The sequence below is a fragment of the Haemorhous mexicanus genome, chromosome 19 (assembly GCF_027477595.1).
Source record: "Haemorhous mexicanus isolate bHaeMex1 chromosome 19, bHaeMex1.pri, whole genome shotgun sequence".
Lineage (NCBI taxonomy): Eukaryota > Metazoa > Chordata > Aves > Passeriformes > Fringillidae > Haemorhous > Haemorhous mexicanus.
This window is the reverse complement of record NC_082359.1, coordinates 10,224,880-10,251,299: the sequence shown is the minus strand read 5'-3', so window position 1 is coordinate 10,251,299 and position 26,420 is coordinate 10,224,880. Positions and strand designations below refer to the sequence as shown.

General features: G+C 48.5%; 3 protein-coding genes across 4 annotated transcripts; 2 read left to right on the top strand and 1 right to left on the bottom strand.

Moving 5' to 3' along the window:
* Positions 1-2,961: 2,961 nt before the first annotated feature.
* Positions 2,962-8,265, top strand: FICD (FIC domain protein adenylyltransferase). Its single transcript, XM_059863761.1, has 4 exons — positions 2,962-3,011; positions 3,485-3,814; positions 5,044-5,491; positions 6,270-8,265. The coding sequence occupies exons 2-4, from the start codon at positions 3,535-3,537 to the stop codon at positions 6,880-6,882; spliced, it is 1,341 nt and encodes a 446-aa protein (XP_059719744.1). The 5' UTR covers positions 2,962-3,011; positions 3,485-3,534; the 3' UTR covers positions 6,883-8,265.
* Positions 8,266-8,744: 479 nt separating this feature from the next.
* On the bottom strand, positions 8,745-23,360 carry SART3 (spliceosome associated factor 3, U4/U6 recycling protein). 2 transcript variants are annotated; one of them, XM_059863760.1, is made up of 19 exons: positions 23,149-23,360; positions 22,553-22,679; positions 21,800-21,904; positions 20,657-20,841; positions 19,544-19,649; positions 18,674-18,798; positions 18,103-18,258; positions 17,167-17,305; positions 16,702-16,809; positions 16,232-16,309; positions 15,968-16,026; positions 15,408-15,517; positions 15,083-15,195; positions 14,513-14,589; positions 13,965-14,130; positions 12,770-13,212; positions 11,962-12,114; positions 10,788-10,880; positions 8,745-9,816 (listed from the first exon to the last, which is right to left on the bottom strand). In XM_059863760.1, exons 1-19 carry the CDS (start codon positions 23,314-23,316, stop codon positions 9,739-9,741), a joined length of 2,589 nt encoding a protein of 862 aa, XP_059719743.1. In that variant the 5' UTR covers positions 23,317-23,360; the 3' UTR covers positions 8,745-9,738. The 2 variants fall into 2 exon arrangements, with proteins under 2 accessions (XP_059719743.1, XP_059719742.1); XM_059863759.1 differs by having other exon boundaries at positions 10,690-10,880; positions 23,149-23,359.
* A 459-nt stretch (positions 23,361-23,819) lies between these two features.
* Positions 23,820-25,945, top strand: ISCU (iron-sulfur cluster assembly enzyme). The gene is made up of 5 exons (XM_059863763.1): positions 23,820-23,970; positions 24,044-24,157; positions 24,370-24,480; positions 25,091-25,169; positions 25,544-25,945. Exons 1-5 carry the CDS (start codon positions 23,887-23,889, stop codon positions 25,636-25,638), a joined length of 483 nt encoding a protein of 160 aa, XP_059719746.1. The 5' UTR covers positions 23,820-23,886; the 3' UTR covers positions 25,639-25,945.
* Positions 25,946-26,420: the final 475 nt, after the last annotated feature.

Sequence of the window (26,420 nt, the reverse complement as noted above, 5' to 3'; positions counted from 1 at the left end):
TTGCTGCTCAGACCCCTGAAATTCCAGGAGAAAATGAGATTTCTCTTGCTTGCTTTAGATCCCAGGGAGCTGCTGCTGTTCGGCACCAGAATTTGGAAATAAACCCAGCAGATTGGGGGGACCCCAGTGGCATTCCTTTTGGGAATGCCAGTGGCATTCCTTTTGGGAAGGGACAGGGAGCCTGGCACTGTCCCCTCCCAGCTCCTGCTCCAGCTCAGCCTCTTCCTGTGGGAAGCAAAGCCCAGCTGGGGGAATTTGACATTCCAGCTCCAAAGGAATTAAACCCAGCCTTTAAAAGGGAAATATTTCCCAACTCTTGAGTTTTTGCAGAGTGCTGGAAGCACCTGATAAGCACAGAGTTCCACAAACAGGGGCTGCTCCCTGCTGACAGGGGAGCTTTTAACCTAGAGAAATTTCAGAGGATCCATTTTATCCAGCAGCATGCAAGAAAATGAACAGAGCACTCTGGAAAACTGGGAATGACACAGGTCCTGTCTCCTCGTTTCCAAAGGGGCTCTCTGAGCTCTGCTGAACAGCACAGGTTTGCAAATCCACTTCTTCCATTTGCAAACCCATTTCTTCATTTGCAAACCCATTTCTTCCCAACTCCTGTCCTGTTCCCAAGTGGACATGCTGAGGAAAGAGTGGTGCAGAATTCCAAAGGCCAGATCTCCTCAAGGGCACCAACCACAGAGGGGATTTATGATTCCTGCTTTGGTTCCCATTTATCACAATCAGCACATATCAAGAGTCATTTGCATATCCCAGCCTCTGGGAGCCTTTGGAAACTTGGATCCATGGAGGAGCAAAATGTGAGTGGCAGGTGGCTCCTGAGCCCTCCTCTGCTCCACAGCTCCTGTTTCTCTTCCTGGGATTTAGGAACATAAATAGCTCTTTAATCTCAGGAATATATATATATATATATATATAGTACATATATTATAATTATGTATGTGTATATATAGTATACATATGTATATAGAAAAATATATAATATAATATATAAAATATATTTTATATATCTATTGTGTGTATATTAAAATATATAAAATATATTTAATATATTATATATGTATATGTGTGAATATATAAATATATATATAATAAAAAATATATGTATAATTGTTCCTGTTTGCAAATCCTGGTTGAGCAGAGCCCCTCCCAGGTAGCCCACCCTGCCTGAAATGTTGGAATCCAGCCCAGGATCAGGACAGGAGAGCTCCAGCAGCTCCCCAGCACCTCTGCCAGGACACAGCTGTGTCCCCAGCATGCCTGCACTGCTGTTGCCATGGTGACTGAGCATTGTCCCCTTTCCTGCCACCTTTAAGGGAGAATGTCCCCCCAGAGCCCTCCCAGGTGGCCTCAGCCCCATCCTGCACCCAGGACACCCCAGGACAGGAACTGCAGCCCATGAGGAATTCCCTGCTGGCTCCAGCCCAGAGCTGACCATCACCAAGGAAAAAAAAATCCACCAAAACCCACCAAAACAGGAGGGTTTGAAGTGAAATCCAAGCAGGGAAGAGCTTGAGGCCACCCAAGACCAGCAGAGGATCCTTGAGCATAGAAAATCGTGGGGCCAGCAGTGTCCCTGTGGCTGGTGGCACTGGCAGCCCCAGGGAAGCCACCAGCAGTGCCACCCCCGAGTGTGCCAAGCTGCCTCTGTGCCCTCCCAAATCTCCCCTGACACCTGCTGAGCTCTGGCAGCTGCCAGGACCTGAGCAGGGGGCGAGCTGAGAAGCTGAAAGGAAAAATAGCTCCTTTTGTAATCTGCTCCCTCAGCACTCCCACCCCCTGCCCCTTTTAGCCCTCCCTGTCCCACACTGGAGCCCTGGAGGTGGGAAGTGGGAGGAATTGTGGCTGCTCCAGGATGCAGCACACGGGGTGATGTCCTCTCTGGTGTGGCTGTGGCAGGAGAGGCGCCCACCCTGCTCCCACTGCTCCTCTGGGGGAATGGTTTGGGTGGGAAGGAACCTTCCAGATGATCCCAGGGCACCTCCCCTACCCCAGGCTGCTCCAACCCGGCCTGAAAGAAGCAGCACTGATGGGTCTGCCTGATCACATCCTCCAAAGGGAGGCCAGGGAAGATTATCCCAGGGTTCAGCCTCCCGAGGATGGGCAAGCTTTGGGAAGCACAAGCTCCGAGCTGCTGGTACACCCAGGAATCCCTGAGTGCACGCACAAGGGAATTTTATCCCAGCACAAACAGTTCCAGAAGGCAGCCAGGGCCTTACTCAACCTCCAAATATGTTTTCCAGGATCGGTGCTGGGCAGGTCCTGGCGGGGAATGCAGCAGGCTGGGACAGCCTGGAGCAGCGAGAGGAGTCAGTGCCATCTGCCGGCTGCAGCGACCCCGCCGCTCCCAAATCCACCGGGTGGACAGGGACAGTGGGTTCCTGCCCATTACATAGGTTAGCAATGTCACAGCTTGATGATTCTGATTAATTTTCAAGTATTCCTTTTATAAATCAATAAATAATTGATTTCTAAATTACTATAATATAATATATTACAATATAATATAATATTGTATGCTGCTTAAGCCAAAAATAAAGAGTGAAATATCCAGAAGAGATACTCCTGGAGAGGCGATGGGAACTCTGTATCAACAGAACGAGGTGATTTTCCATGGAAATGGCCAGAAATTGAAGGCAATGGAATTTAACCCTTTGCGAGCCCTGTCTCGCTCCCATCGCCTAGCAACAGAACGCCATGCCCTTATTTGGCAACCGGGCCCGCCCAGTCCATGTACTATATTTTCATTGGTTGCGCGCCACATGATTGACGTGCGCGCTCGCCATTCCTCACCCTCCACGAGCCTCTCCCGCGCCCAGGGCGCGGCCCTACCCGGAAGCCGGTGCAGGAAGAGGAGGGGAGGAGCGTGAGGGACGCGGCCGCTGCGACAGCCAATGGGAGAGGAGCTTGGGGGCGGCTCAGCCAATGGCAGCGCGCGGAGGCGGGACGGGGGCGGGGCTGCGGGAGCCGGCAGCAGGGGGCTCCGGGAGGCGGCAAAGGTGAGGGGACCCGGGGGGACCGGGCAGGAGGCCGGGACAGCACCGGAGGTCTTGGGCAGAGGGGGACTGGGGGGAAGGCCCGGGGTGCACTGGGCAGAGAGGAGCCGGGGTGCTGGGGGGGATTCCGGCCCGGATTTGGGCTCGAGGGAGGAGCGGTGGCTGAAGGAGAAGCGGAGCATGGGGAGGGATTCTAGGAACCCTTGGCTTGGCGGGGGGCACAAGCCTGGAGGAGGGTGGAGAGGGACGGGAAGCTCCGTGGTGCCCACGGAACCGGCTGGCAGAGCCCCGTGCCCACGCTGCTCCCGGGCATCCGTGGGAGTGGATGCAAGAGCGGATCCCATACGGTGCTGGGGGGTGGCAGGGAAGGGGGTGGCAGGGACAGCTGTGACAAACCCAGAGCACATCACCCAGACCCAGAGCACATCACAACTCTTACCCGGCACGGAGCTGTGGCTAAAGCTGTGCGTTCCCAGGTGGGAGCAGTGACAGGGGAGATGCTCCAGGTGTCGGTGCTGGACGCAGGATGAGTCTCGTGGCGATGGCGACCGATCCCGAGCTCCAGTGGGTGTCCCTGTGGCTCCGTGTGCGCTGGGCGGCCGTGCTGGTGCTGCTGCTGAGCTCCCTGGTGATGCTGCTGCTGCCCCTGGACAACCAGTGCCAGGCTGTGCTCAAGGGCCTCTCCTTGCTGAGGAACAAGCTGGGCTCCTCCTCGGGAATCAGCAGGCTCACGGGACAGAGCACGGAGCTGAGCGTCACCTCCCGGGGGCTGGAGCTGCTGGTGCTGAAGGGAAAAGCATCCCCAGGTGAGAAGTGCTGGCAGGGCTGAGTTCCTTGGGTTAAGGAGATGCTGGAGAGGGTCCAGCAGAGGTCACAGAGGTGATTTGGGGTCTGGAGGATCTTTGTGATGAGGGGAGACTGCGGGAGCTGGGCCTGGTCAGTTTGAAGAGAATCTCAGCAATTTGTCTCCAGGGGGTGTCAGAGGATGGTGCCAGGCTCTGTTCAGTGGTGACAAGGAGCAGTAAATTAAAACACAAGTTTCACCTCCACATGAGGAGCAGCCTCTTTCCACGAGGGACAGCTGCCCATGGAGTGGTGGAATCTCTCTCCATTTGGTTTGGAGACATTCCAAACCCACCTGGACACCTTCCTGCTCCAAGTGACCCTGCTGGCAGGGGCTTGGAGTGGGTGATTTCCAGATGGACCTCCCAACCCTGACCTTCACCCCCTTCCTGACCATGTCCTGTACCCCTGATGGCAGTGACACTGGACCCTGATGGTAACAAACTGTAATTAACTGCAATTAACACTGGCTGTAAATGCCCCCGAGGTCAGCCAGGCTCTCACCAACTCCTTGACTGCATTCCAGGGCCCTGTGCTGGCATTGCTCCGTCTCTCCAGAGTCTTTCCTCGTGTTTTCAGTACAAGTAACTTCTGTGGAGGCAACTGGAACACAGAGAGGTGGTTTAATGCACAGAAATCTGGGTTACACAGCGTTAATCCCAAAATCCTGGCACAGAACAGCCTTTCAGGCAATAGCCATGGCCAGTATCAGCCAGGACATTAATTTGGAAAACACTTAAAGGAATTATTACAATTCCAGCACTGTATCTTTGTTTGCATTAAAGCTCTTACTGCTGGGAAAACATTGGATAGTACAGTGGAAAAACAGAAGTGCTGTTGGCAGCCAACATAGTGATGTTAAGATTATAATTTCACCTAAAAGAATGCCAAGGGAACACTGTTAAAACATGAAGCAGTTTGGTGGCCACCTGTGCCCACCTTGAGCCTGCTGCCTGCAGGTCCTGCCTCCCCACAGTTGCTGCCAGGAATGGCTCTGCTGCCTCATACTCAGTCTGGAAACGTGGCATAAACCCCTGGAACACAAATTCTGTTCCAGTTCTTCAGTTTTTATATCAGTGAACAGTCATAGAATATCCTGAGTGGGAAGGGAGGCACAAGGATCACGGAATCTGGATTTCCAGAGGTTTCTAGTAGAACTCGCCGCCCTTTATCTGTTACCACTTCATTCCAGAGGTGAAGTTGGAAGCCAGAGCAGCTCTGAATCAAGCCCTGGAGATGAAGCGCCAAGGGAAGCGGGAGAAGGCCCACAAACTCTTCCTGTACGCCCTCAAAATGGACCCGGATTACGTGGATGCCCTGAACGAGTTTGGGATCTTTTCAGAGGAGGAGAAGGACATCCTCCAGGCCGACTACCTGTACTCCAAAGCTCTGACCATCTCCCCCCACAACGAGAAGGCTCTGAGCAACCGCGGCCGGACGCTGCCCTTGGTGGAGGAGATCGACCAGAGGTATTTCAGCATCATCGACAGCAAGGTCAAGAAGGTGATGGCCATTCCCAAAGGGAATTCCGCCCTGCGCCGGGTGATGGAGGAATCCTACTACCACCACATCTACCACACGGTGGCCATCGAGGGCAACACGCTGACGCTGTCCGAGATCCGGCACATCATCGAGACCAGGTACGTGGTGGTGTTCACAGAGGTCCCAGGAGGAGGGAAGAGATGAGAATCTTCACTCCATGTTTCAGAAAGCTGATTGATTATTTTATGATATATATTAAAAGGAAATGATATATTAAAACTATATGAAAAGAATAGAGAAAGGATTTCATCAGAAGGCTAGAAAGGAAAGAAAAGAATAGAATGATAACAAAAGCTCGTGACTCTCAGAGAGTCCGAGCCAGCTGACTGTGATTGGCCATTAATTAAGAACAACCAACATGAACAAATCAACCTGTTGAATTCCACAGCAGCAGATAATTAATGCTTACATTTCGTTTCTGAGGCCTCTTGTAGCCATGATATTTTCTGAAAAATCCCTTTGCCAGGATTTTTCTCCTGAGAAGCCTCAGAGGAAAAGAAAACAATTATCTACTGCTGTGGAATGCAACAGGTGCATCTGTGATTGGTCTCATGTGGTTGTTTTTAATTAATGGCCAATCACAGTCCAGCTGTCTCAGACTCTCAGAGAGTCACGAGTTTTTGTTATCATTCCATTCCTTCCTTTTCCTTGCTAGCTTTCTGATGAAATCCTTTCTTCTATTATTTTAGCATAGTTTTAATATAATATATATCATAAAATAATAAATCAGCCTTCCGAAATGTGGAGTCAAGATTCTTATCTCTTCCCATGTCGGGGCTGCCTGCAAATTCCCACAGCCTCTCAGCTTCTCAGGAGAAAAAAATCTCAAAAAGGAAATCTAGAAAGGATTTTTCATAAACCATGTCTGTGACACAGGTACGCCGTTCCCGGGAAGAGCCTGGCAGAGCAGAACGAGGTGCTGGGCATGCACACGGCCCTCAAGTTCGTCAACACCACGCTGGTGTCGCGCATCGGCTCCGTCACCAGCAGGGACATCCTGGACATCCACCGGCGCGTGCTGGGCTACGCCGACCCCGTGGAGGCCGGGCGGTTCCGCGCCACGCAGGTCTTCGTGGGCCACCACATCCCGCCGCACCCGCAGGACGTGGAGAAGCAGATGGAGGAGTTTGTGCAGTGGATGAACTCGGAGGACGCCACCAGCCTGCACCCCGTGGAGTTTGCGGCGCTGGCGCACTACAAGCTGGTTTACATCCACCCCTTCGTGGACGGCAACGGCCGCACCTCGCGGCTGCTGATGAACCTGATCCTGATGCAGGCGGGGTATCCACCCATCACCATCCGCAAGGAGCAGCGGGCTGAGTATTACCACGTGCTGGAGGTGGCCAACGAGGGCGACGTGCGGCCCTTCATCCGCTTCATCGCCAAGTGCGCCGAGACCACGCTGGACATGCTGCTGATCGCCACCACCGAGTACTCCGTGGGCCTGCCTGAGGCGGGCTGCAAACAAACCATCCCCGTCAAGACTTGAGGGTTTTGAGCAAACTCAGGAAGCTGTGGGAGAGCAGAACTCCAAGCTGTTCCCTGCTGGGAAATGACTGGATGGGAGGTGTCACTTGAGCGTTTTATTTAAATTTTATTAAATTAATATAATTTATTTATATACGTGATGCCAAACGGAACTGGGGATGGTGGCTGTGCACTGGAAGGAGGTGGGGAGAGATGTCAGAGGGCTAAAAAAGATGAACTGAAAATTAATTTCTCCTTAAAACTAAGCTTTGAGGAGCTGCTTCAATTACAACCCTTCACTCAGGCAGTCAACTGTACTGTCTGACCTCAGCAAAGCCTAAACTGAGTTGGTTCTGTGTGGCCTCTTCCCTGTAGCTCCAAAACACATCCCTGAAGGAACAGCACTCCCAGCTGCGTCCACCAGACACTTTGGTGTCACACAGGTACTGAACAGGAAGGAGACTGAACTCCAGCCCCAAGGCATCTCTCCCCTCCCATTTCTGTTTCTGTGGCACTTTGCATGTTTACTTTCAGCTGCCTTTCCTGGGGTGAGTTTTGTACAAGTGGGAAGTGTTTGGTTTGGGATTACAGGTGATAGGAGTGGAACAAGAGAAGAAAAGCTCTGACTTACTTGAGGGAGGACTCAGAAAATCTCAGCCAAGAGGAGCCCTAGGAAAGCACAACTGTCCTTAGACATTTCAGTGGAGGGGTTGGAAGGAGCTTGTCTGCAGAACTGTGGGCAGAAAAGGTCATCAGGCAGAGCCAGGAGACACCAGTTGGGCCAATTTGGGAAGAACGTGTACAGGAAATTTTTGGCAAACTTCCACTTCCTTAGTCTAGGTAAGGGAACTTCCACAATTAATCACAGGTCATGTCATTACTCTGGTAAATGTGTCAAGAATCACTCAAGGCCTCTGTGTGCTGCAGGGGCAGTGCAGTGCCTGGAGCTGCTGAGCAGTTCAAAGAATCACTTTTTCCTTGGTTTTTATCTTAAAAGTACCCACAGAACTCCCTACCCCAAACCTGCCAGGTCTGTAACAGCATCATTGACCCCACCACCCCCAAGCTCACAAAACTTCCATTTAAAATCCCAATTTAGAGCAATTAACCCCTTGACAAAAGCTGCCAGGTTGTCCTAGGCTTGGTTTTCTTCCCTTTTAACTCTCTCTTACCTGACAGGGAGCTTAGGACATGTTTTAGAGAAGCAGGAACCAGGATGAGACTGGGAGTTCTCTGAGCACTGCTGCCAGGGAAAAGCAGACAATACAGGAGGAAAGGTGTCCTGTCCTTACAAAGCATGTTATTTTTGTAGTGCAACCTGAGTATAAATAATGCACTTTAGAGCTCTGTGGGGGGGGGGAAATGTTATTTTAGTAACAGATTAATAAACTATTTTAATATGAAAGTGTGGGTTTGGAATTGGCTGTTCTCAGAGCACACTTGGCTGCAGTGAACTAAGGGATTGTGGAGGAGGAGAGGCCATGGGAGAGATCCTGGTTCCCTCAGCCACGTGCCAACAGGAGCAGAGTCATCATTTCAAAGTAAAGCCAAGTGAAATCAGCACAGAAAATAGTGTTTATTTGCAGCAGTGTTCGTGTGGTCCAAGTGAACTCAGCACTGGGGTCCCCCCTCACATCCACCCCTCTGGGGGGTCACTTCCAGGGTAGTTTACAAGCAGGGATGTTTCTAGCCAAGGTCACACCACTGTTGGAAAGTCTGAGGTGATGACTAAAGTGATTTCAGGATATTCAGAGCAGATGGAATGAGCTGCTTCAAGGCCTGAGGGACACTGAGCACACCTGAGAGGTGAGGTACATCACTATCACCCAGCTGCCAGAGGAGAAGTGCAGTTCCAACACCCACATTTAAACAAAAGCAACAGTATTTATAGAAAACCTTTGAGAACTTGAGTTTAATAAACCAAGAAACGTCAGCTTGCACTTCACAGTTGTACAAAACCATACAGAAACCACCTGCAAAAAGACATGAGCTAGCTAGGAAAAACAACCAAAAAAACAACCAAAAAACCTGGTCCTCAGCAACAGCACGTCCAGCTTCATGGGAAACAAAAATTACCACCTAAGGATCAGCTCCTGACACTTAAAAAGAATCAGCTCAATGTCCTTTACAAATACACCATATAAAAAACAGGTCAACTGGAGCAGAACAGGAACTGGATACATATATATGTATATCTGTGTATCTACATATACACACATATGTATAGAAACTCTCCCAATACTAAAAGAGGCCATTGTGGTGAAGTTGGAGCATCTGCTGTTGGATTCTGCATGGAAGGAGATGACAGTCCCTGCGTGCGTGGGTTTGGGTGAAGAATGGGGCTGTTGGCAGAGAGAATGTCTGCAATCCCAATCTGAGCTGACCAGTGGAGCTTGCTGAGGTCCTCCCATGGCATCTCATTCGTTAATGAAAGAGAAAATTGTTGGAAAGTACTCCAAAAAACTCCATGTGGCATCCGAGCCGTGCAGGAAATATTTCCCCCCTCGTTACCCTCAATATGAGGGATCACATTAACGCCATTTCACCAGAACAAAAGTGTAACTCTTTGCTCTTAGAGGAAAAAAATAAAACCAAAAAAACAAAAAACCACCACCTGGATTTGTGCCATCCTCCACTGATCCCGAGGAATGCAGCAGTCCAGTATTTACACGGGATTGGGACGGGCGTTCTCTCCTTGCAAAGCTTAAGGACACAACATGGCTTCCAGAAAGGCATTTCACATTGGACCAGACCTGCTGAGTGCACAACCCTTGCTCACTTTTTCAGGAGCATCTTGGCAAAATCAGCATTGGACATCTTTTTAGGCTCTGCAGGGGGCTCAGAGGATGCTGCTGGTGAGTTCTGGACCATCCCATTCTCAGCCTTGGCCACGGGGTTGCTCTGACGCTGCAGCGCCCGGGGCACCATGGAGAGCTGTGTCCTTCCCTTCCCTCGCCTGGAAGGGAAAAAATTCCCATTAAAAACACTCTTTTAGCTTGGAGGAACAACAAGGACTTCTTTGCTATGAGGAATGCCCATTTCAGTGTCACTCCTGTCATTTGTTTCAGGGATAAAGCTTTTCATGGGTGTCTTTGAAGCACCCCTGGGTTCTGGCAGACAAAAACTGCCCCACAGTCCCCAGGGCTGAAGCTCTGTTTATCCACAGGGGCTCATCCAATACAGGAGCACTAAAAGATGAAGGAGCAGCTTTAATGTTCGCTAGGAACAATGGCTGCTTCTCCAGAGGGAGAGGATCTGGAGGTTATTAGGGATCAGTGCCAACATCAGATCCAAGGGGATGGCCAGTGCCTCATCCTCTTGTTGCTACAGAGCTGTTTCTGTGGGTAAAGAGGAAAAATCTGCTTTTCTTCAGCAATCCAACAACCCATTTTTTATGGTGCAGTACCTTTTACATGTTCTTTCAGATTCACAGGATCCTGCACTGATTTGGGCTGGAAGAGGCCTTGAAGATCACCCAGTTAGACCCTCTGCCATGGGCAAGGACACCCACTACTATCCAAGCTGCTCCAGTCCCATCCAACCCAGCCTTGAACACTTCCAGAGATCCAGGGCCAGCCACAGCTTCTCTGGGCAACCTATGCCAGGAGCTCCCCACCCTCACAGGGATTCCTTCCCAATATCCCACCTAACCCTGCCCTCTGGCAGTAGGAAGCCCTTCCCCCTTGCCCATATAAAAAAATCCCTCTCCCTCCTTTTCCTAAACCCCCATATTCCAGCTAAGATTCCCCACCTTCAGCATATAAAGAAACACAGCATTTCCTTTCCAGGCAGAGCCAGGCACCCCTCCCTCAGGCCCTCCCTGACTCACGCTCCATAGATCTGCCGTGGCAGGGGCAGGGGCAGGGAGGCATAGCTGGGGCCGGGCCGTTCCGGAAGCTTCCGGAGCGGGGGGTTGCTGATCATCACCTTGATGACGTGGTCCTTCACTGTCAGCCCATCCATCTTCAGCACAGCCTGAGAGGCCTGGGCTTCGTTCTCATATTCCACATAAGCCAGGCCCTAAATTAAGAAAATAAAAAACCTACATTAGGTTTTAGTGTTTCTGTAACAGCTGATGAGGAATTTGTAAATTAAAGAAACTCAACATGGCTCAGTCCCAATGTTCATCACTCCCAATCCTCATTCTCCTTACAACCTATATTTCTTGTCTCTCACTCCTGATGATAGAAAAAGTATTAAAAAAGGAAAGAACCACTCTAAAAATGCTATTAAAGCAAATATAATGAGGTACCATGGCAGGCTCACACAGAGAAGGGCATCAACTCTCCCTGCTGTTACTCTTTTAAATGACATTCAAAGCCTTAAGCTGCATTTTTTGGATTATCCAGTTTCACAGGAGAGGCATCAGGTTTTACATAACTTTCCCAAAATACATTTATGTGTGGTTTACACACAATCCCAGCGCAAGCTAAGCTCAGAACAAGGGCTGGGGTTCCCAAGAGCACTCATTACAAGGTGTGCACACCACAGGAACTTCACCTGAGGGCAAGAAAATTCAATTTAAATCCAAGAACACCATTCCCAGGATGTCCCTGTGGACAGGACCCACCACACAGACACAGCCCAGGTGTCAGATAGAATTTTGGCAGAGCAGTAGCTAGCTCAGAATCCCTCTCTTAACAAGAAGTCATTTATTGAGGGATGGAAATAATGAGCCCTGTCAGAGAGGGGGCTCCTTTCTCACTGGCAATTCCCTTCCTGCAGCAGATGTTAGGAACAAAAGCTTCAGGAAATTGAGGAAAGGAGGATGGGAATTGGTTGCACCAGGTAAACCCCATTTAGCCAGTTATTTAAAAACCAATCCTTCACAGACTTGCCTGTTTTTACAATACTGAAAGTGCTGTAAACATTTCCCCCTCCATCCCATTTTTCTCATGCAATTTCAGAAGTATTTTGGAAAAATTCCTTTCGGTTTTCTTCACAAAGATACAGTGGGCTGTATAAATCCAAGCTCTTCCACAAGTATTAATACAACACCACACTGGCAACTTAACAAACCCAACATTTTTGTCTCCAGACTCCATGACAAGCTTCTTTTTGAAGGATTCCTTAAAACCAGGAGTATGTTAAGGATGCCTACCTTGGGTTTTCCGGCTCTGTTGGTGACCAGTCGAATGTCCTTCACATTCCCATGGGCTTTACACACCTCCTCCAGCTCCTCCTTAGTGCAGGAAAATGGCAAACCAGATATAAAGAGTTTGTGTTTCTCCAGGGTGGTGCTGTACCTGAATACCTGGAGGAACAAAAAGGATGTTGGTTCACAAACCAGCCAGAAATCTCAAGGATTTCACACCCCAAAAAGTAATTCCTGTTTATGGAATCCAAAACTGCCCCAAAGCCATGAATGGTGTTTTGGAAGACATTTGCATATAAATACCAAGGACTTTCAACTAAATGCTACTAAATCCCTTCCCAATGAGGACAGACACTGAGAATCATAAAATATCCTGAGCTGGAAGGGATCCAGAAGGATCGGAGCCCAATTCCTATAATAATGTATTTATAATATTGCCTTCTAACTCAGCTATCACTATGGAAACATTGAATGTTACTGTGCAGGAACTCCAGAATGCAGAAATCCCCTGATTACACAACTGAGTTCTGGTACAGAACATCTCCAGCCAGGGGATTGGGTAACAAATGCTGACCAAGAAAGCTCTTCAGAGGTTGAACCTGGGTAGGTCCCACCACTAAACCACTCAGATCAGCAGATTTCTGCAAATCTTGAGTAAATTATGTCAGTCCTGATGTGTGGCAAAGTAACAGAAGATGCAAAAAGTCCCAAAAAAAGAGTTTCAAGAAGCACAACATGAATTGATTGAACACAACGGATTCCACCCACTCTCTTCCCCACATCCACTGTCCAACAGGAACCACCAAAACTTTACCTTAAAGTCAGGATTCTTGTTCTTGTCAACACAAGGAGACACAAACATGGGCCTGCCCTCCACGGCCGTGCGATCCAAGGCCAGGGCCTGCCGAGCAGCCTCCTCCTCCCTGAACTGCACGTAGCAGTAGCCCCGGAAGGTGCCCTTGTTGTTGAACACTGCTCGGACCTCCACGACCTCCCCACAGCTCGCAAAGAGCTCCCTCAGCTTGGTTTCAGGCTCTGCCATGGTGTAGGAGAGGTTGCTGACAAACACAGTGACTTTATCCTTGCTGCTGTCGTGGAACACTTTGGGGATGTCCTTGCGGCTGGTGGATGCCTTTTCCTTTGGGGCTGCGGGGCCATCGGGCTTCTCACTCCTCCCAAAGAGCCCAGTCTCCACTTCCATGTCCTCTTCAGGGAGCACTCCATCACCCTCTCCCCTGTGCCTCTTGCTGGGCAGCTCTGATTGATGGAATTGAAAGAAAAATATTACCCCATTTACCCCTTGTTAGAAAAAATTACCCCATTCCCTTCCCCACTGAAACTCCTCTGCCCTCCATTCCCACTGTGGAGCTTGGAAATGGCACATGGAAGCACAAATACAATGACAGGTCTTAAAGACACCACAAAAAAAACTCCCCCAGGTTTTAAAGAACAAATAACAACAGATTATTCCACCAAGACAGCTTTAGATGAAAGCAACTGGAATATTTGTTCCTTTTCTCAGCCAGTCATAACTGACAGTTGCTGATTCACGTTCTTTTCTTTGTCTAATGGCTCTTTATGTAAAAAAAAAAAAAAAGAAATCTAAAAGCTCACAAAAATCCCAGGGGCAACAACCTATTAAAGTCTTCTGTACCCACCTCCAAGAAGCTGCTACAATTCTGAATAACCCAATTTAGACACACGGCTCAGTATCATAGGATGAGTCAGAAAAATTACTTTAAAGGAAAATTAAGGAAGAAAAAACCAAAATCACAATATCCATAATGAGAAACCCCAAGAAAACTCTGGAAGTTCTTATAAACCTGTTTTTCTCTTGGTATAAAAACCATTTAGCCTTGTTTGCATTTCACTCCCACACTGAACACTTCCCAGGAGAAAGCAGCCCTGGAAAGACACCAGTGCTGGCAATTCCTCAGCTCCCTCTACCACAAGACAACCAATAACCCTGTTGCCAGGGCTCTGAAGTTTCAATTTAATTTTATTTTTACCTTCTTCTTGTCCCCATTCACCCTCGTCATCCTCGTCTGCTTTGCGCTTGTCCCCAGTCTTGGTTTTTTTGGCTTTTTTGGAAGCTTTCTTCTCTGCCCTTGCTTGCTTTCTCTGCTCAGCTCTCTCCTCCTCCTGCTTTGCCAGAGCAGCTTCTTTCTCAGCAGCCTAAAACACAAAAGATTTATTTCTTTTTTTTTTTTTACATTGGCTGCAGATTGCAGAGCATTTTCCAGAGCACTGAGCCCAGAGGGTTTTCTCCCAACCAGCACTAACAGGGACATCATTTAAAGCTCATCCCAATTCTTTGCTCTCACAGCTTTCCTGGAGGGCACATCACTCTTGTGGCCATCCAAGAGGCAGAAGGAGAAAGATAAAAATCAGCAAGAGGTTGTTCATCATAGTTTTAAAGTAAAAATCAATAGTTCTAGGGCGTGAAGGCATTTCAGGCTTATCTAGGGGGAAGCCACATTAAAAATGTGACATTCAGAGAAGCATGGACTTTATTTAGGTGTATAAAACGCTTTGGTAGCTCACAGAAAGTTCTGACCTTTGCTCTTTGTTCATTCACTCGAGCTAATCTGTTCTCAGTTTTCTGAACAGCTGCATCCCAGTCCTCCAGTGTTCCTAAAGGATAAAATTAAAAATAAATTTTAAAAGCCTTTTATTTAGCTTCCTCGTAATTCAAAGATACAATTCTGGAAAAATAAAGAGTCACTGAGTTCATGGCACTGGCTGTTCATATTTAACTTTACACATGAAAATTCTATTTATAACAACTAGCCTGCAAGGTAAAAAAAACCCCAAGAGCCAAGCAGAGCAGAAACCTCTCATTAATAATGCAAGACTCCAAAAAGGCATGGAAAAATCCAGTGATTTCAGAAAAGCAAGGAAGAAAAGAGCTGTCTGTGGATTTGACAGCAGTGAAAAGTGAGACTTCAGTGGAGCACAAAACACAGCATCAAAAGCCTGTGTGCCACCTCTGCCTAACCAGGCTAAGAGAGGCAGTAATTAATTACCTTCTGCCAGCCACTGAGTTACCTTCTGTTAATTAATTACCTCCTGCCTGTCACTCAGTGACCTTTTGTCACTTAGTCACCCCCTGGCAGTGCCCAGGTACCTTCTATCCTCTCCAGGGTGAGCAGCACCTCGCAGACATGCTCGGGGTAGTCACTGGTGCACTGCACTGCCCGGTGCAGGGCCTTCCTGCAGTGCTGGGTGTCCCCATGGGCCCTGCAGGAGGGGACAGGACACTGAGGGGACAAACCACGCACAATTCCAGCCATGCAAACATTTCCTCTCCTTCCCCAGCTGCTGTGACACTCCTGGAAGCCACAGCAGAGCCACCTCAAGAAGCTCAAAAGTGTTTTGTAAACCCAAACAAAACACATTTGCTCTAAACTCTTTTCTCCCACAGAAGAGGTAACTAAAAAATGAATTATTACCTTTCCAGGTTGTAATATTCCAGCCACATGTTGGCATATTTGGCATTTCCTTTAGTCATGATGTTGTCCCAGAGCTCCCTGGCTTTCTGCATGTTGTTACACAAGCGGGCCTGCAACGGAGCATCCAAAATATCCTTCAGGATTATTTGTTCAACATCATTAACCCCAAACCAACACCCCACAAGTGCTGCAGACAGACCAGCAAGACACATCTGAGCCTTGCAGTGGTCAAAATAAACACCTGACACAATCCTACTGCTGAATAATCCTTCCCTGCCCACCTCTCCCATTAGTCTCGGCTCTGGCTCCCACATCCATTTGATTTTGGTCATTATAAAAGAAATGACAGAGCTGTTTCTGAATTTTTCCTTTTGTTGTTGATGAATGTACCGAATAACATGTCAGACTGAGAATTTGGTTTGTGTTTGGGAAGAGGAGCAGGGGAAGAGGGGAAATGGATTGGGAAAGGAATGCATTCCACAGTTGGAATGTTAAAACTTTTTGTTTTAAATCCATTTTATCAGGTTCAGCAATTTAAATACAGCAGATAGAAACATCACCTCAACTCTTGCCCAGTTCTGCATGATGGTGCAGGATGGATCTCCACTTTCACTGAACCCTAGGAAGAAAAACAAGGGCTGTTTGTTGCACTTGGCTCTCAGAAATAAAAGTGTTCATGAAACAGGTCCCACACGGAGATGAAATCTTTATCTGCAGCTTTCTGAAATGTTCAAGATTCTTGAAGACAAACACTGTGTGGAGAACTGGTCTTATAAAAATGATTTTGAGGAGGAGAAAATAGTACTTGAGATGATTTCACTTACTTTCTTCTACTTCTTGTTTCAAGTACTCCACAGCTCGTGCAAACGCAGAGCGCAGCTCCTCCAGCTCCTTACTGGAGTCTGCAGGGAAAAAAAGAAAGAACAGCCTTAAAATAATAATTCAGTTTTCATTTCCCACCCAATAAAACTATTTCCTTAACACCCACAATGAATTTATTGGGTAGCAGAGGGAGATTAAATTTATTATTCCTCGTCGTTATTATTGCTTAAGTTTATGATTTTATAATGAGTAAAACTCACTACATGAATAATTTTAAAAATTATAAAAAATATAAGGCAGGGCATTTTTGCAATAGCAAACCGACCAAATTCCTATTTTTAACAGACATTAACTGGCCAGAAAATAATTTCTGTGCAAGATGAAAATGCTGTTAATTTTCTTTAAAAATGTAATATCCAAGAAGTACAGAGAAAAAGAGTACAGATATTTATTCTGTATTCATCATACAGACCTTGTGTAAAATCCACCCTTCTCCTCAGGTAATCCAGGTAGGCCTGCCAGATCTCTACATAGTCTGTGGCTTGAATAAAACCTGCATTCAGAGCTTTTTCAAACATTTCTGAAAGAAAAATGGGGAAAAACCAGTTACTTCCCATATACTGTCAAAATTAGCAAGCTGCAATGATAGCACAAAGAAATACCTACACAAACACCACTGGTTTCTAGGAAAAGAAATCCTACACAATAAATTGGTTTGGGAAGTGAACTTAAAGGCAGCTGAATTGAGGAATACTCATTCCAAGCTGTTCATTGCTTGCTCAGGGTGAAGCTGCTCAACCAAAGCACCTTTGCCCTTGCAGGATGTGCTGCCCATGGCAGCAGCAGGATGAGAAGAGATCCTGCAAGTCCCATTTGTCCCAGGCTGTTTGGAATGCAGAGAGCAGTTCTGAACTGCAATTGCTGGTTCTTTCCTCACCAGAAATGATGCTGTGCTCAACCCTGTGCCTCTCCATGGCCAGCAGGTACCTAATCCACAGCCCAACAGTCCAGGGGCAGTTCCTGACAGCGCGGTCGTGAGCGGACAAAACCAATTCCTTCACCTTCAGCTGCCTGTCCTGAAAGAATCACACAAGAAAAGTGAAGTTCCTGTCAGCCACAGAGACCACCTGAGACAAACCTCAGCTTATAAAGAGCCAACACCTAAACCCCAGCACTTTCATTTTACATTTAAAAAGCTCAGATGGGTATTTTAAATTCTGTATTCCTAAATACCCAGTGAACACCTTCCAGTGAGGAAGAGGATGCTCAGGAAAGAACTACCAGGCCAGTGAGGTGTTTTCTGCCAAATAAATAAATATAATAAGGGCATTGAGTGAATTTCCAACTGTTCCTAGAATGTCAAGGATACAAAGAAGGAGCACACCCAGCCTATTTGTGGAGGTGTTGTTCCACCTGCAACCTGCTGTGTCCAGCTGGGAAGAGAAAGAGATGATGGAAAAACTGAGCCTGGATAAGCTCCTGCAGGGAGTCAGCCCTGATCCCTTAATCCAGCCACCTTCTGTCCTGCCTCTGGAGCTCAGCATCAGCTTCAAACTGCACTAACAAACCCCCCTGGAAACAGGGGCTGAACATCTGGGTTTGCATCAGTGCCCACACCCTGTTATTCTGCAGAGAAAACACAGCTAGAGCAGAGAAAAAGAGAGAAATGCTCACAAGAGCAATAAACACATCCCTGAAAACAGGAGGAAACCAAAGGTGAGGTGAACATCAGTTTCTGGAAGATTTACAGATTAAAGGACAGGACTGAAGTAGAACTTAATGGCTGTTTATCAGCAACTGAGATTAAAACAATACAAACAAAAGTAAAGACAAGAAAACAAATCTGCAAACATTCCTGGGTTTATTTCCTTACCAAATACTGGTTGTAGCGTGCCCAGAGGTCTGGGACAAGGCAGTTCTCAGCCAGAGCTCTCTCATAGATCAACTGAATCCGAGCTGGGTCACCTGCTTTCATTTCAAAATCAATGTAAGCTTGGTATTCTGCCAGCTTTGGGGTTTCAGCACCCAGCTGGAAAACAACCAGGGAGACACAACATCAAACTCTTCAACAAAGCAAGACTCCAACAGTTCAGCTGCTCCTCAGAGCAGCTCTTGTGCAAGATTTCACACAAGAGATTTGTCTCTGAATCAGCAGCTGTTGATTTTCATACACCTCTGAATGAGCCTGAAATCAGTCAGATCCTGGGTTTATTCCCCTTAACCCAATCCTGGAAAACACACCCAGAGTCCTCATGTGCACCTCAGGGTGGTCTGGCACACTCAATTTTCATCATTTCCAGCAGATAATGGTCAGTATTCCCACTGCTGACAAAGTCCCCCAGCTGGGGACTAGAAAAACACTAAATTTGGAAAAAAAAAAAACCCAAATCCCCTCAAAGCAATTCCCTCTTAGTTTTGAAGGAAGGTGTAAGTTCCAGCATTACCAGTGCCTCCTCGTAGGGTTTACACTTCTCCAGCTGCTGTAGAGCTTTTTTGTAGTTCTTTATTGTTGTTTCTGGAATGGGCTCTTCTGACCACTCCTCATATTCAGCATATGAAGCCTCCATGTCTATTAAAACATGAAATTCCATCAATAATGCACTTACGAAACTAAAAATTCAGATTTCCACTTATATTCAGTTCCAAGACAAATTCCTAGTTTTATTTATATAATATTTATAATTTATTTGGAACAAATATTTACATATTTATTCTCTTTTAGTCCTTGCTGTCCCACTGCTGCATTCTTAAAGGATATGACATTTCATCTCACACAATGTCCTATAACAAACTCAGGGCAAGTTGCATTAAAGCTGCTCAACTGGAATTAGAAAATCAAAGTGGCAAAATTTTCCCCAAGGCTTTAGAGAAAAGAGAACCCAAATTCTTTCCAGATGGAAATGAAGTCAAAAGAACTGTGCTTAACTTTCTCCCACGAGCAAAAAAAAAGGGACTCAAGGAGCTTAAAGCAGGAACTAGAGAAGGCAGAATTCCAACAATCCAGAAGGCAGATACTCCTCCCTACAAAGGGGTTTATGCAGCAATCACAGCTGAACTAATTTTTAAGTCATATTTTGTGCTCCTTGCTTGCACTTTGAACATCCTCAAACTCCCAACCCGGTGAGCCAAGTTCTAACAACTCAGAACACTGATCCAGAGGGATCTGAACATTTCTGATCCAGAGGGATCTTTGCCTCATCCAAGAGAGCACAAGACCTCCAGCTGCACTTGGTGTGGCTGTGCCAGGAGAATCCTGATGCCTGGAGCATCCCCCAGCTGCTCCAGGCCCTCTGTCCCAGCACTGCAGCCCTTACCCAGCAGTGGGATCCCCAGCTGGCGTCGGAAGAGCGTGTGGATCTTCTCGAGCTGGCTGCACAGCACCTGCTGCTGCTCTGGGGATGGAATGCTGCCAGGAGCTGGCTGCAAGCAAAAAGAAAACAGGGAAATTCAATCCATCCTCTCCAGTCCATCCAGCTGATGGACATGAGAGGGAATTGTTTATGAGCTGAGGGAACTGAGATCCAAGTGAATACATGATCCTTGAAGGGCACACAGGGCCAAGCTGCATCTCGGTCACTGGTGGGAAAGTTAAAACTTGGGAATTGCTGCCCTTGGAAGGTGGATGAATGGGAAAAGCATTCCTGACTGAAAGCTGACACAAGCACAGGGAAATGATCACCTGAGAACAAGGAAGCAGCAGGTGACTGTGCCATTTCACAACCCCATCGTGCTGCCAAAGAGGGTTTCAGTAAATCCCAGGGGTGTGGAGAGAGGATCTAAAACTTCCAGCCTTAATTGTGTTTGGGAATAAAAGAACATCCTCCTGTTACTCCTTTGTTTGGGGCTGAAAAGGACCTTTTAAGACCAAATAGTTCCCACTGCCACCATGAGCAGGGATATCTTTAAATTTCCATCTCTTATGTAGCAAATTATCAAAAATAAGGAAATATTCCCATTCTGGCTATCCTGGAAAGGTGACTTTTGCAGATATCAAAATGTACTTTCCAGGGATAAAATACCCTCAGCCAAAAGTCTGTGGATAAAATACCCTCCTCCACAATTTGTGGAATACTGAATGAATTAAAAGCTGAACAATCCAGGAATTTAAATTTGGTTGACTCTGTGCTAAAACAGCCACAGAACATTGTTTAATAATGGAACATTTCAATTTAAAGCTGTTCTTGGCACCTCAGTCATCAGCAGAGCCAAACTTTGCTCCTTGATTCAAGATGATTTTAGGATTTTACAGAAACACAAATCCTTTACTTTATCAGCCAAACCCACAGAATGGTTTTCCTGGAGCACAGGGCTGGTTTCTACAGCTGGGAAGAAACAACTGGGATGTGACAGGGAGGAGACAGCTCCAGGTGACTCCAGGAGCTGCACCACAGCTTTTATGGGATAGGAGCAAAGGGGAATGGGCTCACCTGTGCTGTTTCCAGGATGGCATTCTCAAATTCCCTGTAGGCCTCCCACAGGGCTGTGCCCTTGGTCACGTGCAGCCCCACGGCCGTCAGAGCCCGCTCGAAGATGGACCGGACCCTCTCGATGCCTCCCTCCTGCCCAATGCCCCCAATGGAATACTGGGCATATTCCAGCCAAATTTCAGGACCTAAACAAGGTTAGGAGAACCAGGTGATTTGATTTTATCAAAAATAATAACGAGGAAATGCAGCTCTGCTTCCCCAAATGACTGATGTGCTGCATATAAATAGGAAAACACGTGGAGATGTTCTTTTTTATCCTAAAAAGTTAAAATATTTGCATTTATGCTGTTGGTTCAGCAGCAGCAGCCCCAATTTCCTTCTGAATGGTGTCACTCCTGGGGTTTTGCTGACAGGGACCAGCCCTGCCTGTCACCTCTGCCACACAAACCACACCAAGATGCCTGAACAGCAAATTCCCGTTTCCTGAGTTGGGACCACAGAGCTGTCACACTCTGGAATAATTCAGATTAAAGGAGCTCCTCCCCCTCTTCCTCTTTCCAAACTCCTGAACTTCCCTGATCAGCAACTCCTGAAGCAGCTGAATCCTGCAGGTGAAGGAGAGGTGGGAGAACAGCACTGGCTGCCTGGCACCATTCCCACCAACACCAAATTCCATTTAGGGACCCCCAGGATGAGACTGCCCTGGCCTCCAGAGGTGCCTCCAAATCCCAAATACAATCCAGCAGATCCACAGGATAATTCCTTCTTCTGCATTCCTTCTTCCTGAGGGATCACCAACACCAGGTAATGTCACTGACGTGACTTTCTGTACACAGCTTTTGAGGGGGATTTACCTCCATATTCCCTCTACTTCCTCAGGCTTTGTTTTTCCAGCTCTTTACCCTAAATCCCAAAGAACTCAGGGATTTATCCCCAAAATTTTAAGCTACAGCTGCAGCATCTCCTGAGGAATAGAGAGACCAGACACCACATCCTTCCCTTGCAGCACTTCACACTCAGATTTTAGAAATTAATTTGAAATTTTGACCCAATTTCTTCATTATAACAGAAACAAGCGAATTCCCTACAAAGCCAAATCTGGATGCAACAAAAACCATTTTAGAACATTTTTGGATGACTTACAGATGTAATCTTTGACAGCTCTTTCAAACAGCTCATAAACCTTCTCTCTCTCAGAGATCTCTGAAGCCATTTTTATCTCATCCTTCAACCAGTCCAGCCAGATTTCTGAAAGAAAAACATTTAGAACACATCATTAATATTCAGAAATAAAAAGTGATGTCCACTCGGTGAGTTTTTAGCAACAGACTTAAAACAAAGGAGAGGGAGCAAGGCAAAGAGAGGGATTTTAACCTCCACAATTCCTAATTAATTCCAAATAAAAGTTGGGCAGAGACCTCTTAAATTGGTGCTAAACAAGCATCTTTTTACTACAGGGAGAAGTTGGAATTTCTCAGGACTTTGAAAATCATCCCATTCCACCTCCTGCCATGGGCAGGGACACCTTCCACTATCCCAGGGTGCTCCAAACCGTTCCAGCCTGGCCTTGGGCACTTCCAGGGATCCAGGGGCAGCCACAGCTTCTCTGGTCACCCTGTACCATCCCTTTCCAAGAATAAAATCCCACAGCCTCTGCAATATTTCCATCACCTCTGAGTTATGAGCAAAAAGAGAAATCCCCACTTCAAGCACCCACAATTTCCACCAACAGGGAATTTTTTTTATTGCCTGCCTATGAAATTTTTAGCAGGAATTTGCTGAGCTCTGGATCACATTCCCTGATTGAGGGTGCTGAAAATTGGCCTAAATATCTTATTTCACTGCTGAAGCACCTTGCACAGGCGATGCTTCACCTGTGGAGAGGATGCTCAGTACCTTCAGTCAGGGGGAAGAGCTCACTCATCTTCTGCCGAGCTCTGCGGAGCTTCACCAGCTCTCCCTCCTGCCGGAGCAGCTTGATCAGATCCAAGTGACAGTTGTAATCAAAAGCATTGATGGAGAGCTTTAAAAAAACAAAAAATCCATTTTAAAAGCCGTGTTGAGTGATGGACGTGAAAAAGTCAGAAAACAAATCATACAATTCTCGCGCTGCGATCACAGAGCCAGACAACGCAGAGTTTTCTCAGATTTAACCTTAGCCCTGACACAGCCCGGCCGCTCCCTCGGGTCCCGCCACAGAATTATGCTTAAATTTTTTTAAAGGCAATAAAAACCCGCGGGCAGCCGGCTCAGATTTCTCAATGAACACAAACTGCTCACTAGGACTTCCCTCCTCTCAAAAAAATCCCAAGCTGGTCAATTTCCACCTCAGACTCCAAACATTCACAGCATAAAATCAATGAATATCCCGACTTGGAGGAAACTCACAAGGAGCAGGGAAATTCACACCCTGACAGTTCCCAGCACCGAACTGCCAGGGCAGACACGGATTATCCCCGTTCCCGCCACACCCGCTGCCCCGCCGGGCCCACCTGCTCCTCCAGCCGCTGGATCTCGGCCTCGTTCTCCTTCTCCTCATCCTCGCCGTCCCCAGACGAGTCCGAGTCGCCCTCATCGTCCGAGTCCCCGCCCGACTCGGGGTCTCCCTCCGGCAGCCGCTTCTCCTCCTCAGCCGCCGCCTCAGCTCCCGCCGCCGCCATCTTATGCAGCTCCGCTCGCCGCCCGCCGCGCTCCGCCGGCCGCCGTGGCTGCCCCCGCGCCGCCCGTCCCGCTGCTCCAACCCACTACCAGCCGAACCGGGCGGGAAGAACCTGGATCCTCAGCCCACCCCGCTCCGCGCTCGCCCGTGTACCGGGGCCGCGCTGCGCCGAGTGCGGTAGCGGCGCGACCCTTTGTCTTCTGGTCCGCGGCGCAGGCAGCGCTGCGGGCACCCCGCTGTGAGGCCATCAGGGGGCCTCCGAGAGGGTCCGTGGCGTGCGCGACGCCGTTCGCCCGCCATGTTGAGTGTGGCGCCGCGTGCCGCACAGGCTCCGTCTGTCGCGATGGAAACCCTGGCGCGACTGAAAGGCAGTTTCCATCGTTTATTTATTTACTGATCGCTGCGGCCGCAGCGCGGCCTCCAACGCTCGCGCCGTCTGCACGGCCAACGTAGGACCGGGGTGAGACGCGAGCTCCGGAGGCGAAGGGGCGTGGCCGGGGCGTGTCTAAGGGGCGTGACCAACACAGAGGTTATAAAAGGGAGGCGGACACCGCCCCTCCCCTCAGTCAAGATGGCGGCGCTGAGGGCGGCGGGGGCGGCGCTGCTGCGGCCCCGGGCCGGGCCGGCCCCGGCCGTGCTGGGCTACCACAAGAAGGTGAGGGGCGAGCGTGACACGGGGAGGGACGGGGGAGCGCGGGTTGACCCTCGCTGACACTGTGTCTTGGCAGGTGGTGGATCACTACGAGAACCCGCGCAACGTCGGCTCCCTCGACCGCAATGCCAAGAACGTGGGCACCGGCCTGGTGGGCGCCCCGGCCTGCGGCGACGTCATGAAGCTGCAGGTGACCTTGGGGACCCGTTGGCACCTGGGTGGGGTCACACGGGGCTGTTGCCGGGGTCAGAGCTGCCCCTGTCCCCTCATGGGCTTCCCTCATGCCCGCCCTGCCCGTGCCCTGTGCCCAGGGCAGGGCCAGGCCCGCTCCCCGCGGGCCCGGCTGGGGGGACCTGGCTGAGCTGACCCGGGCACTGAAGTGTCCCCAAAATGCTCCCGCAGGTGGAAGTGGACGAGAACGGCAAGATCGTGGACGCTCGCTTCAAAACGTTCGGCTGCGGCTCAGCCATCGCCTCCAGCTCGCTGGCCACGGAGTGGGTCAAAGGGAAAACGGTGAGGGAGCTCCGTGAGGCTGCAGGGCTTCCCACGTGCCTGTGTTCTCTGTTGGGATCACGTAGGAAGTGCTCTCCAGGGAGTCCCTGCACTGCTCTGTGCTGTATTAGTGACTGCCAGCACTGTCAGGGTTTCAGTTGAAGGGCGATAATTGTCTTTTTCAACAACCATCAAAGAATCATTAAGGTTGGAAAAGCCCTCTAAGAACATCAAGTCCAACCACTCCCCCAGCACTGGCAGCTCCATGACTCACCATGTCCCCAAGAGCCACATCCACACGGAACAATTCCACCAGGAAATTACTTTGTGTCTTATGGAATGAGCAAAACCCGGCTGATGGCAGAAATTTTAATCATAGACAACCTTTAGATCATTTCTGCCAGCAGCAAATGCACCTCAGTGTTGTGATAGAGGATCAGACTTGAAACAGGCCAAGTGAGGACAGTGTGTGACACTGATATGTCAGTCAGACATGGCTTAATTCCCACATCCCTCACTGCCCTGGGCAGCTGAGAGGATCTCCCCTGTGGATTCTGCTGGCTCTGGAGCATTAAACCTTCTTAGCAAGCACAAACAGCAGGGCCCTTGACCACCTCTGCCTGTGTTTCAGGTTGATGAAGCACTGAAAATCAAGAACACAGATATTGCCAAGGAACTCTGCCTTCCCCCTGTCAAACTGCACTGCTCCAGTAAGTAAAAACCCTGGATCTCACATACTATGGAAATAGCACGGATGCTTCTGGATGCTGTTTTCCAAACAGTTTCTGCACAATGTTGCTCTTAAGAGAAAGTCTGTTCAGATCACTTAAATATTTAGAGCCTGTAGCTCAGCAGACTGATAATAAACAATCAGATTCTGAATTCTGTTATTTGAGGTTATATTACATGAAATCAGCATCGTAGGAATTCAGTATTTTAGGAATTCCATTCAGATTCTACTCCTCAGACCAGTCAATGCTGCTGGTCTTGTTTGCTCACCACTGCCTGCTTTTGTTTTTACTTCATCCTTTGTTATAAAAGCTCTTGAATTGTCCTTAAAATGCTTTTTTTTTTTGCTTTGAAGTGCTGGCTGAAGATGCCATCAAGGCTGCCTTGGCTGATTACAAACTGAAGCAAGATCCAAACAGAGAATCCGACAAAAAAGCCGACAATGCCTGAACCGCCTGCGCAGCTTCCCCTGCTCAGTCCCTCCTCACTCTGCAGTGCAATTCCTGAGCTGTTGTAGGACCCTGTGCACTACTCAAGCTGTAAGATACGCACAAGTTACGCACAACGTGTCCCTGTGGTGTCCAGCCACCCTGTAGTGCTCACGTGGATGGGGGCTGCTGTCCCCTCGGGAATGCCGCGGGAAGACTCCGCTCCGGAGACCAAACCCCGCTGTCCGGTACTGGAAGGGCTGCACTTTTCATTTTTATTTTGGGAAGATGTCTAGTTTTGCCTAATATCTTATGGAATTTAGTGGGAATGTTGCCCTGGTTTGGATGTGTGTGTGAGAGCTGCGGGGCTGTCCCTGGCTCTGGCTGCGTCGGGGTTGGTTTCGCAATCCGGGGGCAAATTCCCGCTCTTGGAATTCTGGGAACCTTTTGCAGGTGCCAAAGGGAAAAGTGACCAGGAAACACTGGTGGTTTCTGCTCCCATCCTGTCACCACTTAATTTTTGAAGCTTTTGTTTGAGGAACAGCCTGAATTTTGGGGTGTTTTCTCTAAAGATTTCACTTCTTCACTCACCAGGTACTCTCTTAGAGCTGTAATTCCTGGGCTAGAGGGAGGTGTCCTTGCCCAAGGAAGGGGTTTGCAACTGGATGACCTTTAAGATCCCTTCCTACCCAAACTACTCCAAGATTCTCTAAAGTACACCCTCAGACTGGAACCCCGGTGGGGATAGCAGAGCTGGCATGCAGAGCTGAGGGGGAGCTCCCAGAGTTCCTCTTTTCTGGAGGA

Excerpts from the sequence above, each read along its gene's own strand:
- FICD (XM_059863761.1), top strand. The coding sequence starts at position 3,535 with ATGAGTCTCGTGGCGATGGCGACCGATCCCGAGCTCCAGTGGGTGTCC. Across the intron at positions 3,815-5,043 it reads GAAGGGAAAAGCATCCCCAG|AGGTGAAGTTGGAAGCCAGA; the intron begins GTGAGAAGTGCT and ends ACTTCATTCCAG. Across the intron at positions 5,492-6,269 it reads CGGCACATCATCGAGACCAG|GTACGCCGTTCCCGGGAAGA; the intron begins GTACGTGGTGGT and ends TCTGTGACACAG.
- SART3 (XM_059863759.1), bottom strand. The coding sequence starts at position 23,316 with ATGGCGGCGGCGGGAGCTGAGGCGGCGGCTGAGGAGGAGAAGCGGCTG. Across the intron at positions 22,680-23,148 it reads TCCAGCGGCTGGAGGAGCAG|CTCTCCATCAATGCTTTTGA; the intron begins GTGGGCCCGGCG and ends GTTTTTTTAAAG. Across the intron at positions 14,590-15,082 it reads CACCCTGGAGAGGATAGAAG|GAACACTGGAGGACTGGGAT; the intron begins GTACCTGGGCAC and ends TTTATCCTTTAG.
- ISCU (XM_059863763.1), top strand. The coding sequence starts at position 23,887 with ATGGCGGCGCTGAGGGCGGCGGGGGCGGCGCTGCTGCGGCCCCGGGCC. Across the intron at positions 24,481-25,090 it reads AGTGGGTCAAAGGGAAAACG|GTTGATGAAGCACTGAAAAT; the intron begins GTGAGGGAGCTC and ends CCTGTGTTTCAG. Across the intron at positions 25,170-25,543 it reads TGTCAAACTGCACTGCTCCA|TGCTGGCTGAAGATGCCATC; the intron begins GTAAGTAAAAAC and ends TTTGCTTTGAAG.